At 42.4% G+C, this 16,826-nt stretch overlaps 1 protein-coding gene across 2 annotated transcripts in view; it reads left to right on the forward strand.

Moving 5' to 3' along the window:
- LOC133563617 (neural-cadherin-like) overlaps positions 1-16,826 on the forward strand; it is a 487,520-nt gene that overhangs the window by 258,783 nt on the left and 211,911 nt on the right. For both annotated transcript variants that reach the window (XM_061917839.1, XM_061917840.1), the window contains 3 exons: positions 627-794; positions 11,201-11,450; positions 16,147-16,274. In XM_061917839.1, the coding sequence (XP_061773823.1) occupies positions 627-794; positions 11,201-11,450; positions 16,147-16,274 (546 nt within the window). The remainder of the gene's footprint in view (positions 1-626; positions 795-11,200; positions 11,451-16,146; positions 16,275-16,826) is intronic.

The following is a 16,826-nucleotide window of genomic DNA, read 5'->3' on the forward strand; positions in this document are numbered from 1 at the left end:
ATGATTTGAGCACTTTTGCCTAACTTACGTGGATATAGAAAATACAAATGAGAGGAATATGCGTAACTTCGAGCACGAAAACAAACCCAGGAGAATTGCGACTTGACAATGTGCTTCCTGAAGTTGTATGATATCTTGGCGATGTTGGCGTTGTATTGTGTTGGGTGCTCCTTTTTGTATTGTAGATGTTTACTACTTTCGGTTTTCTTCTCTGTTTCAGCAATGCTCTTTTGTATTTCTTGTCGGTGAACTATGTGGCAGACAAAGTTTAAGTTCATGCTATAAATTTAGATGTTTGTGTCAATGTTTTTTTTTTGCAAAATATTGGAGAAAATGTATTTAATCTCGTCCTTCTCTGTTCTCATAGGAGCTGCGAAGTTAGAAGTTGGCAATTATTTGATTTCAAGCAACAATAAAAATCACAACATAAAAAGGGATGACAATCATTATGTTTCAGCATATTAACGAAGGGATACAATGAAATGCATTTTATTAATAATACATCCGACTAGAGCATTAGTGAGCTATAAATGGTTAAATCCATTAATTACATGATTTGATTTTACTGCAAATGATGACATCCCTCATTAACTTATACCTTTCGTTTGTGCTCTGTCAACCCCCAGAGGAGCTATATCACACGGGAGATCATTGCAACTGATGGAGGGAACCGAAGCACTTCTGTGGAACTGGCCGTCACCATCACCAACGTAAAGAATCAACCACCACAATGGGAAGAGGAGAGTTACAGCGTCATTATTCTTGAAAACACGACCAGAGACACATCCATAGTGGTACAGAGAGTGTGTGTTTGTGTGTTTGTGTGTTAGAGAGAGAAAGCAAGATTAAATCTACACACTCGATCACAACATTATGTACACTTGCACAGTAATATACCAGCAGTTATATAGGGTAGATTCAATACTTGACATCCTCATGTTGTGCAGTTATTTACAACTGCAATATACAACCAGGAAGATAAACATATATTGCATTATTGATACTGAAAGCATAAATTTAAATCAAGCAATATGAAAAGCCAGCGGTGGGCCGTGCATTTCCCACCTAGGCCTTTTAGTGATGTCCGACTTCAATTATTTCCTTCTCAAAATATCATCATTTGTGTCCCCACATGACCATTGCTGGATAAATACTATACAGGAACACATTTACGCACTACTGGGTATTAAACCACATCAACAGTGTACAAAACGAGTTATTTTCTGGCGCACTATGCGAAAATTCATAAACCCGCATTAGCAATTAAAACATATCTTATGTGGTACTGTCAAAATTTGATTTGCAAGAATCATTTTAAACGTGAAAAAATTTAAAAAATAAATAATTGTATGTACAATTTGTAGTACCCATTTGACGCCGTATAAGCCAGTTGTGCCCCACGTAGTCGGTTGATTCGAGTGGCGGGCATTTCCCCATTTCATGGCCTGGACAGCAGAGTTAGCTTCCGGGGTTGGACGACATCGTCTCACAAGATTTAGTTTCTCTTTAAATATCCTTCTTGAAAATGGCCATTCATCCATCCATCCATCCACGTCTAACGTGAGGCCAACTAGAAGGCATTACCAGAGGTGGGACCAAGTCATTGTTTTGCAAGTCACAAGTAAGTCTCAAGTCTTTGCCCTCGAGTCTCGAGTCAAGTCCCAAGTCAAGACTGGAAAGTCTCAAGTCAAGTCCCAAGTCCTGCATTTTGAGTTTCGAGTCATTTCAAGTCCTTTTAACCACAGACTAATAAATTTAGTGTATGCTTTTAAAACGCTGTATTTATTTATTATAAAAAAAAAAGTGTGCTGACATTGCACTTCATAATAGCACTATTAACAAGTTATTTTAAACATTTAACTCATTCCTTTACAGAATGAACACATTGGGAAAAAAACAAGTGCAACTGTAGTTATTTGCACAAAGGTGTTAACGTTGTATTTCCATGGCATTTTGCATTGTAACTAGTTCCACAGCAGTCTCCATTCTGTTCTGACCTTATCTTATTGATCTCATCTCATACTGTATGTGTGTTGATGTGTGCGTACACATGAACAACATAACAAATACATGAAAATAACAAGGAACAGAGTTGTACTTTTTAGATTTCACGGCCCAGTGGAATATGTACACATATTCTTAATATAGTATACATTTTAACTGACCTTTATTGGACTCTGTTTGTCTTTTTGTAGGTGGCTAAAATACACGGTGCTGCTGACCACCGTCTAACGTTACGTTACTGTGTGTGATACATTGACTAACGCAACATTATGTGTAGGTACCTCATGCAACCCTGCTTAAAAAAAAATCACTTGACAAAAAGTATGAATAAGGTAGCGAACTGTAGTGGACGCAACAGATTGTCGTGTTTGCAATGAGGTTATAACCATTGACATAAGTAGACGCAGCATTGGCTGCTGTGACGTGATCAATTTGGCCGCAATCTTGAAGTGGTGATGAGGAGCCGGCCAGCAGCCTAAACTGACACTTGACAGGTAGCAAACAAAGAGGCTGGGCTGGTGTTCAGCGTTTTCCTGCTCAAATGAGCGGACTGTTGAAAATAGGAATCGGGGGATTACTTTTCACGAGTAAGATTTAACATTAATATGGTTGTATTTTGTGAAAAGAATATTACCACAGAGTTGAGAAGGAGCAAAGATCTTCAATTTGTATGTGAAAATCACAAAGAAATCTTCTGGGGGAGGATGACGCCCCTACAGGTATTTGGTTTACAAACTTTCAGCCCCACCTAAAACAAAATTCACCAGCCGCCACTGATTATGATGCATTCTCATTTTAGGCAAAGTATAGGCAATACTTTCTTAACAGTAAAATTGTAACCAGGAATAAGTCTTCAAGTAACAATATTCAAATACTAACATTGTTCGGTAAGACAGAATTTGCTTTTATTCTGAATCCAGTGAAGCAGATTGGTGGTTTTAGCTGATATAAAGACTTTCAGGTCTTTATATATGTTTATGTTTAAGTATTTGGCAGACACTTTTATCCAAAGCAACATACATGAAAAATGCATATAAAACAATCACTGTAAACATGATCATTTAAGGGAAGAATTTAATACAAAGTGTCAAGACAGAATAAACTGTCTGGTGTTGCAGCAACAGAGATACAATCTATAAGATGTATGTATATATCTAATGTATTCATACATTGTTTATGTAGGATATATGCATGTATATATAACCTAATTATATTGTTTCTTCAACATAAAAATAGCTGACCGTTTTTTTTCCCCCTTTTTGGGATTATTCTTCCCAGTTTTGATCTTGGACGTCTGGTCACTTATAGAATATATGAATATTCTATTACTGTTAAGCAAACTATGAACACGCCCAAAAAATGTGTCCTTTATCATAGTTACACGTATTACAAAAAGGCGCGTGAATATTAGTGGTATTCAGTGAGGTAAAATAGATTAAATGTGCTGACAGTTCATTGCTCCTGCCAAATGAATCACCACTCCAAGATGGCGGCCCTGCGTCACGTCAACGCCAATAGCGCTCCATCCTGCGTCTATTTATAAAATGTCTATGGTTCTAACGTTAGCAGTGAGTTTACAGCCTCACTGAGTTAACTAAAAAGCAAATAAAAGTTACGTTACTCTGCCAATAAATGTTAACTTACATTCAAAACTTACCCCTTCTTTGTGCATCTTCAAATGTCGAACAAAGTTGGAAGTTGTTGCGTCTCTGTCTGTAATCTTCGAACGAACCGCATGCTTTGCATACTGGAATTTGTTTTTTGTTGACCAAATCGTAGGTTTAATCCCCGAACTAAACAATTTTTGGCATAACTTTTCCTCACTGGCGCGTTGTTTTAGAGCTCTTCTTTGTTGGTTTTCATGCAATTTGATTGGCTGAATGCTGTGTGACGAAAATAACGTGGTTGTAATTTGATTGGCTGTTGTTCTGACAGGTAGCGCACACACTGTCATCGCACACACGGAAAGATACGGAGCGCCCTGGAGTAACTTTTTAATTGTTGGGTTTTGGGGAAAGTGTCAAGTCAAAAGGCTCAAGTCTAAGTCAAGTCAGAAGTCATTGATGTTAAAGTCTAAGTCGAGTTGCAAGTCTTTTTACATTTTGTCAAGTCGAGTCTAAAGTCATCAAGTTCATGACTCAATCAATCAATGTTTACTTATATAGCCCTAAATCACTAGTGTCTCAAAGGGCTGCACAAACCACTACGACATCCTCGGTAGGCCCACATAAGGGCAAGGAAAACTCACACCCAGTGGGACGTCGGTGACAATGATGACTAAGAACCTTGGAGAGGAGGAAAGCAATGGATGTCGAGCGGGTCTAACATGATACTGTGAAAGTTCAATCCATAATGGATCCAACACAGTCTCGAGAGTCCAGTCCAAAGCGGATCCAACACAGCAGCGAGAGTCCCGTTCACAGCGGAGCCAGCAGGAAAACATCCCAAGCGGAGGCGGATCAGCAGCGCAGAGATGTCCCCAGCCGATACACAGGCAAGCAGTACATGGCCACCGGATCGGACCGGACCCCCTCCACAAGGAAGAGTAGGACATAGGAGAAAAAGAAAAGAAACGGCAGATCAACTGGTCTAAAAAGAGAGTCTATTTAAAGGCTAGAGTATACAAATGAGTTTTAAGGTGAGACTTAAATGCTTCTACTGAGGTAGCATCTCGAACTGTTACCGGGAGGGCATTCCAGAGTACTGGAGCCCGAAATGAAAAAGCTCTACAGCCCGCAGACTTTTTTTGGGCTTTGGGAATCACTAATAAGCCGGAGTCTTTTGAAGGCAGATTTCTTGCCGGGACATATGGTACAATACAATCGGCAAGATAGGATGGAGCTAGACCGTGTAGTATTTTATACGTAAGTAGTAAAACCTTAAAGTCACATCTTAAGTGCACAGGAAGCCAGTGCAGGTGAGCCAGTACAGGTGTAATGTGATCAAACTTTCTTGTTCTTGTCAAAAGTCTAGCAGCCGCATTTTGTACCAACTGTAATCTTTTAATGCTAGACATGGGGAGACCCGAAAATAATACGTTACAGTAATCGAGACGAGACGTAACAAACGCATGGATAATGAACTCGAGTCTGACTCGAGTCCAAGTCATGTGAATCGAGTCCACACCTCTGGTGCATTACTGACAACAACTCGTGATCTGATTGGCTATCACAATCATCTATCAATTGTATGTTAACTTAAACTGCACATAATTATCAATGATTTTCTTGTGTTTCAAGTACATGGGCCAGACGTGGCCATCAAAGAGGCGGGGGGGTCTGGTACCGTGTAGTTCCTTGGCAGAAAGTGGAATCTGAGATTCATTTGTCACTGAAAGACTGTCAGGAACATGTCTCCTCGCTGCTCTCGGCTGTCCATCAACACAGGTTGATTCTGATGCAGAGCTTTGAGAATTGTTGATTCTGAAGGCCCCAGGCAAATTTGGTACAACATGGCAACATCCATCCATCCATCCATCATCTTCCGCTTATCCGAGGTCGGGTCGCGGGGGCAGCAGCCTAAGCAGGGAAACCCAGACTTCCCTCTCCCCAGCCACTTCGTCTAGCTCTTCCCGGGGGATCCCGAGGCGTTCCCAGGCCAGCCGGGAGACATAGTCTTCCCAACGTGTCCTGGGTCTTCCCCGTGGCCTCCTACCGGTTGGACGTGCCCTAAACACCTCCCTAGGGAGGCGTTCGAGTGGCATCCTGACCAGATGCCCGAACCACCTCATCTGGCTCCTCTCGACGTGGAGGAGCAGCGGCTTTACTTTGAGTTCCTCCCGGATGGCAGAGCTTCTCACCCTATCTCTAAGGGAGAGACCCGCCACACGGCGGAGGAAACTCATTTCGGCCGCTTGTACCCGTGATCTTATCCTTTCGGTCATGACCCAAAGCTCATGACCATAGGTGAGGATGGGAACGTAGATCGACCGGTAAATCGAGAGCTTTGCCTTCCGGCTCAGCTCCTTCTTCACCACAACGGATCGGTACAACGTCCGCATTACTGAAGACGCCGCACCGATCCGCCTGTCGATCTCACGATCCACTCTTCCCCCACTCGTGAACAAGACTCCTAGGTACTTGAACTCCTCCACTTGGGGCAGGGTCTCCTCCCCAACCCGGAGATGGATGGATGGATGGATAAAAAACTCTAACCTAAAAAAACAGCAGAACTGGATGGAGCATAATATGACATTTATGTTAACACTTTGTACTTGTTTAAAGCCCCAGCTAGATGACAATGTTCATTTATTAAACCCCTTTGGGATTTCTTGTTTTTGGCTCTGAAAGGAAAACATAAACCCCTTCAATCTTTCACGTCAAACATGTTGGCTCTTATTCCTGATACATAAGTGATGCTTGATTTTAGTTAGAACTGTTTACTGGCAGTAAAAAAAAAAAACAATTTCACTTTAATTCTACACTTTCCGCGCTTCACTGTGGAAGAGGGGTTAGTGCGTCTGCCTCACAATACGAAGGTCCTGCAGTCCTGGGTTCAATCCCAGGCTCGGGATCTTTCTGTGTGGAGTTTGCATGTTCTCCCCGTGAGTGCGTGGGTTCCCTCCGGGTACTCCGGCTTCCTCCCACTTCCAAAGACATGCACCTGGGGATAGGTTGATTGGCAACACTAAATTGGCCCTAGTGTGTGAATGTTGTCTGTCTATCTGTGTTGGCCCTGTGATGAGGTGGCGACTTGTCCAGGGTGTACCCCGCCTTCCGCCCGATTGTAGCTGAGATAGGCGCCAGCGCCCACCCGCACCCCAAAAGGGAATAAGCGGTAGAAAATGGATGGATCTACACTTTCCTGAAATCTGCGGGGATCAAAACGAACTCTTGTTTTGATTAAGCCAGTCAAAAATTGTTCCCATTTCCGTTGTTCTTAGAGGGTCCATTAACTGATTTTGTAATGCAAGCGACGTGAGTATCACAACATCAGGGTTGATTACCTCTCTGAGATGATGCCGCTGCCTGGAGCCTGCAGCTGTTCATCTAACGGCTCTCTGCGAACGCTCCTTGCAATATTTCAGGCTGATAAAATGTCAAGAAAAGACTGAAAACGACTAATGCCATTTGTTGAATAATGATACTATTCACTGAAAAAAAAAATCTCTTACAGACTCTTTGCATTGTAAACTAATTTCACTCCATTTAGGACTGCTTAAATTGTTCTATCGTGTAGCTTGTAGTGAATATCCTGAACTTTACTTTTACATGTGTGGCACTTCTTTCCTGTAAAAAGGGTTGGTTGTATATACGTTTTATTAGGCTGGGCGACATATCGATATACACGATATATCACGGGTTTGTCTCTGTGCGATATACGAAGGTCCTGCAGTCCTGGGTTCAATCCCAGGCTCGGGATCTTTCTGTGTGGACTTTGCATGTTCTCCCCGTGAATGCGTGGGTTCCCTCCGGGTACTCCGGCTTCCTCCCACTTCCAAAGACATGCACCTGGGGATAGGTTGATTGGCAACACTAAATTGGCCCTAGTGTGTGAATGTGAGTGTGAATGTTGTCCGTCTATCTGTGTTGGCCCTATGATGAGGTGGCGACTTGTCCAGGGTGTACCCCGCCTTCCGCCCGATTGTAGCTGAGATAGGCGCCAGCGCCCACCCGCGACCCAAAAAAGGGAATAAGCGGTTGAAAATGGATGGTTGGGATATATTGTGATATTCGAGTATACGTTCTCACACAGTTGCTTTTAGCTGCGGGCATTACATTAAGGGCTCTTCCCACTCCTTCTTGTGTCTCCTTCTCACAGATAACAAGCGCACCTTCTTACACGTCATACGTCACGTACATGTACGCCCTCGTGGAGCAGAGAGGTAGCAGCATGGGGAACATTAGCTGTGATGCTCATGTGATAATATGAGAGAAATAAGGTGCGAATGTGGTAACAAATGAAGGAAGAATTCCCAAGAAAAACAACGGGGGGTCCATCGTCTGGCAGTGGTTTGGCTTCAAGTGGGAATATGTCGAACAAAAAACCGTAATTTGTCAAGTGTGGGGCAGAAGCGTTGCCACCGAAAGTAGCATCACTGCTAATATGTAGCATCATTTGAAAAGTCACCTGCTAGAGAATGAATGAATCAATCAATCAATCAATCAATGTTTATTTATATAGCCCCAAATCACAAATGTCTCAAAGGACTGCACAAATCATTACGACTACAACATCCTGGGAAGAACCCACAAAAGGGCAAGGAAAACTCACACCCAGTGGGCAGGGAGAATTCACATCCAGTGGGACGCCAGTGACAATGCTGACTATGAGAAACCTTGGAGAGGACCTCAGATGTGGGCAACCCCCCCCCCTCTAGGGGACCGAAAGCAATGGATGTCGAGCGGGTCTAACATGATGCTGTGAAAGTTCAATCCATAGTGGCTCCAACACAGCCGCGAGAGTTCAGTCCAAAGCGGATCCAAGACAGCAGCGAGAGTGTAGAGATGTCCCCAATCGATACAGGCGAGCGGTCCATCCTGGGTCCCGACGAGCGGTCCATCCTGGGTCTCGACTCTGGACAGCCAGTACTTCATCCATGGTCATCGGACCGGACCCCCTCCACAAGGGAGGGGGGGACATAGGAGAAAGAAAAGAAGCGGCAGATCAACTGGTCTAAAAAGGAGGTCTATTTAAAGGCTAGAGTATACAGATGAGTTTTAAGGTGAGACTTAAATGCTTCTACTGAGGTAGCATCTCGAACTGTTACCGGGAGGGCATTCCAGAGTACTGGAGCCCGAACGGAAAACGCTCTATAGCCCGCAGACTTTTTTTGGGGCTCTAGGAATCACTAATAAGCCGGAGTCTTCCTCCCGGATGGCAGAGCTTCTCACCCTATCTCTAAGGGAGAGCCACCCGGCAGAGGAAACTCATTTTGGCCGCTTGTACCCGTGATCTTATCCTTTCGGTCATGACCCAAAGCTCATGACCATAGGTGAGGATGGGAACGTAGATCGACCGGTAAATTGAGAGCTTTGCCTTCCGGCTCAGCTCCTTCTTCACCACAACGGATCGGTACAACGTCCGCATTACTGAAGACGCCGCACCGATCCGCCTGTCGATCTCACGATCCACTCTTCCCCCACTCGTGAACAAGACTCCTAGGTACTTGAACTCCTCCACTTGGGGCAGGGTCTCCTCCCCAACCCTGGCTGCAAAATTGCTTGAATGGCTTCTCAGACCAGCCACTTAACATTCATTAGCTACGTGAACGTGGACACATTTAATCGGATTAAAAGCCTAACCGGAATGAAAAAAACTTCATGTAAACACGCCATTCGGAATAATTCTGACCGGATCTCGCACGTTCGGATCAAAATTTCATTCCGATCGAGACATGTGGTTTATGTTGAACGTTATTCGAATTAGAGCACATGAAGACGCATCTTCCGAAATTTGGGTTTGAATTATCCTTTCTGCGCATGTCTTTGATGTCAGCTATACTTTGGCGGTGGAGGAGGGACAAAATGTGATAGTCTCCCCCCATTGAACATGTAGAGACGTAGCGTTCTATACTGTTGAGTTTGTTGCTTTAAAAAGAGACTAGCAAAGACAAAAGTATGGTGTGAAGTGTTACATGTCGATGATAAAAAAAGGGTTCCAGTTGTCATCTTAACAAGCTGTTTTATTCACGACATTACAGCCACTCCAAGTGTTAACTGCTATTTTATGATCCCCTGCCCGGATCATATTCTGTTTGGGATTTTCTGGTCACTTGTGTTTTCTGTTGGTTTTGGACTCCTTCAAATCCTGTTTGTGCACCTCTTAGTTGGTTACCGTAGTTACTTATTATTTTCACCTGCCGCTTGTGTTCCGGAAAGGCACGTGTTTGTAATCACTGACATTATTTAAGCCTGCCTTTTCCAGTCGGTCAGTCTGGCTTCTTTATTTGTCCGTCACGTAGGTTTTGCTCGTCTCCTAGCCCCTGTTAGTGATCCTAGTCTATGTTAAGTTTTAACCTTAGCTTCCGGTGCACTCGGCACCTTATCCAGTCTGTTTGATTTATGTTTTGTACCTGTTCTGTGTTGTTTTATTATTAAATCAAGTCCTTACTTGCAAGTCCTGTCCGGATTCGTCCTTTTGCTTCCTGGGAGAACAAACCCCGCATCACCATGCGACCCGGTCGTGACATGCTAGCCTCGAACATGATGACCCACTGCTGTCCGTATATAATCACAACACAAAAAGCACAGAACAGCTACATTTCAAAAAGAGAGGTCAATCAATCAATCAATCAATGTTTACTTATATAGCCCTAAATCACTAGTGTCTCAAAGGGCTGCACAAAACCACTACGACATCCTCGGTAGGCCCACATAAGGGCAAGGAAAAACTCACACCCAGTGGGACGTCGGTGACAATGATGACTATGAGAACCTTGGAGAGGAGGAAAGCAATGGATGTCGAGCGGGTCTAACATGATACTGTGAAAGTTCAATCCACAATGGATCCAACACAGTCGTGAGAGTCCAGTCCAAAGCGGATCCAACACAGCAGCGAGAGTCCCGTTCACAGCGGAGCCAGCAGGAAAACATCCCAAGCGGAGGCGGATCAGCAGCGCAGAGATGTCCCCAGCCGATACACAGGCAAGCAGTACATGGCCACCGGATCGGACCGGACCCCCTCCACAAGGGGGACATAGGAGAAAAAGAAAAGAAACGGCAGATCAACTGGTCTAAAAAGGGAGTCTATTTAAAGGCTGGAGTATACAAATGAGTTTTAAGGTGAGACTTAAATGCTTCTATCAAAGTTGTGAAAAGGAGGAATAAATGATAAATAAATACAGTGGTAACGTCGGACAAGTCGTGTTAACAGTGGACGTCTACTGCTTCTTCAGCACCTGCAGTGAGCAAACCTGTCCAGACGATGGCGCCATAGCACAAATAATTGCACACATTTCTGTTTAAGTTAAGTTCTGCGAATGTCAAATTACAGTAATTGCTTCCGATTTATGGTGTGATGCATGAAAATGCATTTCATAATCAAATCTTTTTTTTTTTCAGGGTCCATGTACACAGTAACATTCTAATCCTGATTAAGTTAAGTTAAAGTACTAATGATTATCACACAGAAACATTGGTAGTGCCTGGGGTTGAGGAAGCAGATTTCAAACCATCAATTTAGCTTATGTCTTTCTCAAAACCACATCTCCTGTTTGGTTGATATTAACCCCAAACTCTCTTTGGACTCCATTCAGACAATCAAGGCAACTTCTCAACTGGGTGACCCAAGGGTAACCTACAATCTTGAAGATGGGATGGTCCCGGAAACTAACATGCCAGTTCGTTTCTACCTTTCGCCCAATCGGGATGACGGCTCCGCCTCCATTCTGGTGTCTGAACCACTGGACTACGAAACTACTCCCTTTTTTTCTCTACGAGTGCGGGCGCAGAACGTTGCTGCAGTCCCTCTTGCTGCCTTCACTACTGTTTATGTCAATATCACAGGTAGGATTTCTTGATGAGTTATTGGTCTTCACTAATCTCCATTACTCTTATCTTCAATCCAATCTATGTTGCAACCATATTTGACTATCGCCAATGCCTTATCATGCCTGCAGGCGGAAACAGATTAGAGCAGATGTAAAACATTATTGGTTCATACTTTTTTCATTTAAAATATTCAAATAATCCACACAAAAAGTATGGCTCAACACTGATAAAGATCATATTAAGCGTTGCTGTTTGAAAAAGTATGCGCAGCGAGAACAGTGTAATTTTTTTAAGAATCCATCAATCAATCAATGTTTATTTATACAGCCTTAAATCACAAGTGTCTCAAAGGGCTGCACAAGCCACAACGAAATCCGCGGTACAGAGCCCACATAAGGGCAAGGAAAAACTCACTCCAGTAGGACGTCGATGACAATGACTATGAGAAACGTTGGAGAGGACTGCATATGTGGGCAAACCCCCACCCCCTCTAGGGTAGACCGAAAGCAATGGATGTCGAGCGGGATATCGTGAAAGTCCAGTCCATAGTGGATCCAACATAACAGTGAGAGTCTAGTCCAGGGGTAGGGAACATATGGCTCTAGAGCCAGATGTGGCTCTTTTGATGACTGCATCTGGCTCTCAGATAAATCTTAGCTGACATTGCTTAACACGATAATTATGAATAATTTCGCTGCTAATCACAGTGCTAAAAATAACGTGCAAAATATAAAACATTCTCATGCATTTAAATCTACCGCACCTGTTCAAGAAGTCGCATTAATGGTAAGAAGTATTTTATGTCACGATGGGGGGGGTCGCAGCTTGCTGCAGGGTCGTTCCCCCAGGAAGGCAGACGGACTACTCGGGACATGGCATTTAGGTAAAAACATGATTTAATTTCAAGTAAAAAAAGATACAAACAAAAATCGCTCACAGTGGAGGCACAAATTGGGCTAAAGAACAAAGCTAACGCATAAACAGGCTATGAACATAAATCAAACAAAACTTACTTGGCATGGCATGAAGCACGAAACTATGGCCAGGCATGAAACAAGTCAGCACAGAGAAAGAAAAGATCACATTGACGCCAGGGCGACTGACTGGCAAAGACGAGCTTAAATGCTGCCTCTGATTAGTGCTCGGGAAGCAGGTGAGCAGGCATTTTGTCCACCAGAGACAGGTGGAAAAAATGAGTAACCATGGAAACCAGACAAGGGAGTGGAAAAAAACAGGAACTTAAAGAGTCCAAAGGACAAACAGCACATGGTCAAACAAAAACATGATCAACAGACATGACATTTTATTTATTATTGGTTAGCTTCAGAATAACAATGTTATTAACAAGAATACAATACTTGTTATACTCTAAAAATGTTGGTCTTACTTAAAAATGCACGCATTTAGTTGTATTCAGTGTTAAAAAATATGATATGGCTCTCACGATAATACATTTTGAAATATTTGGCTTTCATGGCTCTCTCAGCCAAAAAGGTTCCCGACCCCTGGTCTAGTCCATAGTGGATCCAATATAATAGCGAGAGTCCGGTCCATAGTGGAGCCAGCAGGAGACCATCCCAAGCGCAGACGGATTAGCAGCCCAGAGATGTCCCCAACCGATGCACAGGCGAGCAGTCTATCCTGAATCCCGATACTGGACAGCCAGCTCTTGATCCATGGCCGCCAGAGGGTGGCCGTATAAACAACTTTATCACTGTTACAAATATGCGCCACACTGTGAACCCACACCAAACAAGATTGACAAACACATTTTTGGAGAACATCCACACCGTAACACAACATAAACACAACAGTGGGGACGGCGTGGCGCAGTGGGGAGAGTGGCCGTGCGCAACCCGAGGGTCCCTGGTTCAAATCCCACCTAGTACCAACCTCGTCACGTCCGTTGTGTCCTGAGCAAGACACTTCACCCTTGCTCCTGATGGGTGCTGGTTGGCGCCTTGCATGGCAGCTCCCTCCATCAGTGTGTGAATGTGTGTGTGAATGTGGAAGTAGTGTCAAAGCGCTTTGAGTACCTTGAAGGTAGAAAAGCGCTATACAAGTACAACCCATTTATCATTTATTTAAAAAAAAACAATACAGCATATCGTTGGTAAATTAAGCAAACTGGCAATACAATATTGTATTGGAATCTAATACTGCAACTAATTTGCCACCTTTTTCACTTAAACATGTTGTTTTGACTCGAGGTCTCAATATGTGTGATATGTGTTAGTTTTTTCTTATTTTAGAGTTTAGATGTGTAGTGGCATAAAACACTGAAAGTGATTGTTCCTATAACCCCTTTGTTTCAAATGTTTGTTCCACTTGGGGCGCGGGGATCTTGTCTGACTCACACCTTTTACACAGCCTTCCTTGTCACGTATTCTTCCTTTTCCCGCTTTCCCTCCACTATTTCAAACTGATCCAGCAGCGCAATAGAAGATTGTTTTATTTCCAATAATTAAGGGTTAGAATACTCAGGAAAGCAAATAAATGGTAGCTTATATGCAGAGGTGGGTAGTAACGCTACATTTACTCCGTTACATCTACTTGAGTAATTTTTGGGATAAATTGTACTTCTAAGAGTAGTTTTTATGCAACATACTTTTACTTTTACTTGAGTATATTTATAGAGAAGAAACGCTACTTTTACTCCGCTCCATTTATCTACAATCAGCTCGCTACTCGCTACTTTTTTTTTTTTTTATCGATCTGTTAATGCACGCTTTGTTTGTTTTGATTTTGTCAGACACGCATTCTAAGTAGAATCCACGCATGCCTGCGTTTCACCAATCAAATGCAGTGACTGGTGACGTTGGACCAATCAAACAAAACCAGGCGGTCACGTGACCTTCACACGTCGAATCCGACCTAAAAAGGTTGAAAAACTTATTGGCGTGTTACCATTTAGTGGTCAATTGTACGGAATATGTACTGTACTGTGCAATCTACTAATAAAAGTTTCAACCAATCAATCAAAAGTGTAAAAGAAAAAAGACACTTTTTACTTCAACCGTACTTCCCGTCAAAAGCCCAAAGACTGATCGCACAGTTCCTGTCTTCACAATAAAAGCGCCGCTCCGTTGCGCCTGCGCTTAGTGCGCTAACAAAATAAGAGTCTCCGAAAGCCAGCGCATACAAGCTAGATAACTACGGAGTTTGCCGCCAATGTATTTATTGTAAAGTGTATAAAAACGAATATGGAAGATGCCAAAAACCAACGACATTCATGTGGTATTTGACAGAAAAGAGGAACTTTTTTTCTCCTCCATTTAAAAATGTGGACATTATCAGCACTGTCTGATTCCAGTCAATGCCAGTCATCAGAATCAGGTAATACACCAACTTATATTCTTGTCTTCATGAAAGATAGGAATCTATATGTTAAACATGCATGTATATTCATTAAAACACCTTTAACATGTCAACAAAAACGGCAAAATAAATAACTATAAATTATATATATATACATATATATATATATATATGAGGTAGATCACCTCGACTTGGTCATTTACTAAGTAATTGATTAACGTTGAAAAACTTATTGGGGTGTTACCATTTAGTGGTCAATCGTACTGAATATGTACTGTACTGTGCAATCTACTAATAAAAGTTTCAATCAATCAATTGATTAATCGATGAATGCCTACTGAGTCTATGGTGCTGTTGAGTTATTGTGGCTCAATTTGCCTTAAATTGTTTTATTTTCATGATTTATTATTTAATATATATTATTGTTTTAGTTGCTTAAGAGATATTCCTGGCTATGAATTTGCTCATTGCTATTTTTATGTTTTTGTGCATTATTTGTTGCCGTAATTATTAAACTCCCCAACATTTTTTTACGTCCCACTTATTGCTACAGGGTTTTTTCTCATAAAATCGCTCCTTCCCCCGAGAATGAAAACTTTTATGGCTTATATTTGAAGGAGTATTCGCTTAAAAATCAAAGAAGAGTTGTTTTCATTAATTTCATAAATTGAGACTTTTTTCTGTAACACTGCAAATGTCAAGAAATGTCTCAACGCGTCATAACATTGGGGAAATAAAACACAAATATTTGTACTAGGGACGGCGTGGCGCAGTGGGAGAGTGGCCGTGCGCAACCCGAGGGTCACTGGTTCAAATCCCACCTAGAACCAACCTCGTCACGTCCGTTGTGTCCTGAGCAAGACACTTCACCCTTGCTCCTGATGGGTGCTGGTTTGGCCTCTTGCATGGCAGCTCCCTCCATCAGTGTGTGAATGTGTGTGTGAATGTGGAAGTAGTGTCAAAGTGCTTTGAGTACCTTGAAGGTAGAAAAGCGCTATACAAGTACAACCCATTTATCATTTATCATTAAACAAACAGGTTACTCATCAGTTACTCAGTACTTGAGTAGTTTTTTCACAACATACTTTTTACTATTTGGGTGACTACTCCTTACTTTTACTTGAGTAATAAATCTCTAAAGTAACAGTACTCTTACTTGAGTACAATTTCTGGCTACTCTACCCACCTCTGCAAAAACAATAAAATAAACATAAATTCAAGTATGGCCCTCTATTTGGCTCCTACAAGATGTTTGATCTTGATTTGAAATGTGCTGCTTATTTTAGTATATGCACAAGAGAAATGTCCTTGTCAAGCAAACATTGTCACAAGGTACTTGTGGTTGTACGGGGACCAAATTGCAACTAATTACTGTATCTCTTCTTCTCCCAAGATGTCAATGACAACGTACCATTCTTCACCTCCTCCATTTATGAAGCCTCCGTAACAGAGGGCGCTCGAATCGGAACCTCAGTTCTCCAGGTGTCTGCTCATGACAAAGATCTGGGTCTTAACGGAGAGGTCTGTGTTCGTCTGCTATGTTTTTGTGTGAAATGAATATCAAAACAATTCAAACAAGGCAACTGTAGATAGAGGACACCGATTGTACTGGAGTTAACCAAAAGCTGTACTTGAATAACGTGGAAAAAAAACATCTCAAACGTACGTTAGGTGAGGAAAAAACACAATGGCTATTTCATCCCAACAAGCCTGTTTTGCAGGTTTCTCTGCCTTTCAGGGGATTTTACCCCTCACAAGCCTGTTTTGCAGGTTTCTCTGCTCTTCGGGGGATTTTACCCCTCACAAGCCTGTTTTGCAGGTTTCTCCGCCCCCAAGGATCTGAGAGACCTGCGAAACAGGCTTGTAGGGATGAAATAGCCTCTGTGTTTTTTCCTCACCTAATGTATATTCTGTTCCACCCCGGTTTTCAGCATTATATAGCAGATAAATCAAAGAAACATTGACTATACTGTATCTCAAACATATAACATTAAGAGCCAGAATAACTAGTTGCATCACTTTTTTTCATCGAAACAATCAAAATGAACCTTTACCTACTTATCTGACCTTTCA

This window comes from Nerophis ophidion, linkage group LG12 (genome assembly GCF_033978795.1).
Source record: "Nerophis ophidion isolate RoL-2023_Sa linkage group LG12, RoL_Noph_v1.0, whole genome shotgun sequence".
In the NCBI taxonomy this organism is placed as follows: Eukaryota; Metazoa; Chordata; class Actinopteri; order Syngnathiformes; family Syngnathidae; genus Nerophis; species Nerophis ophidion.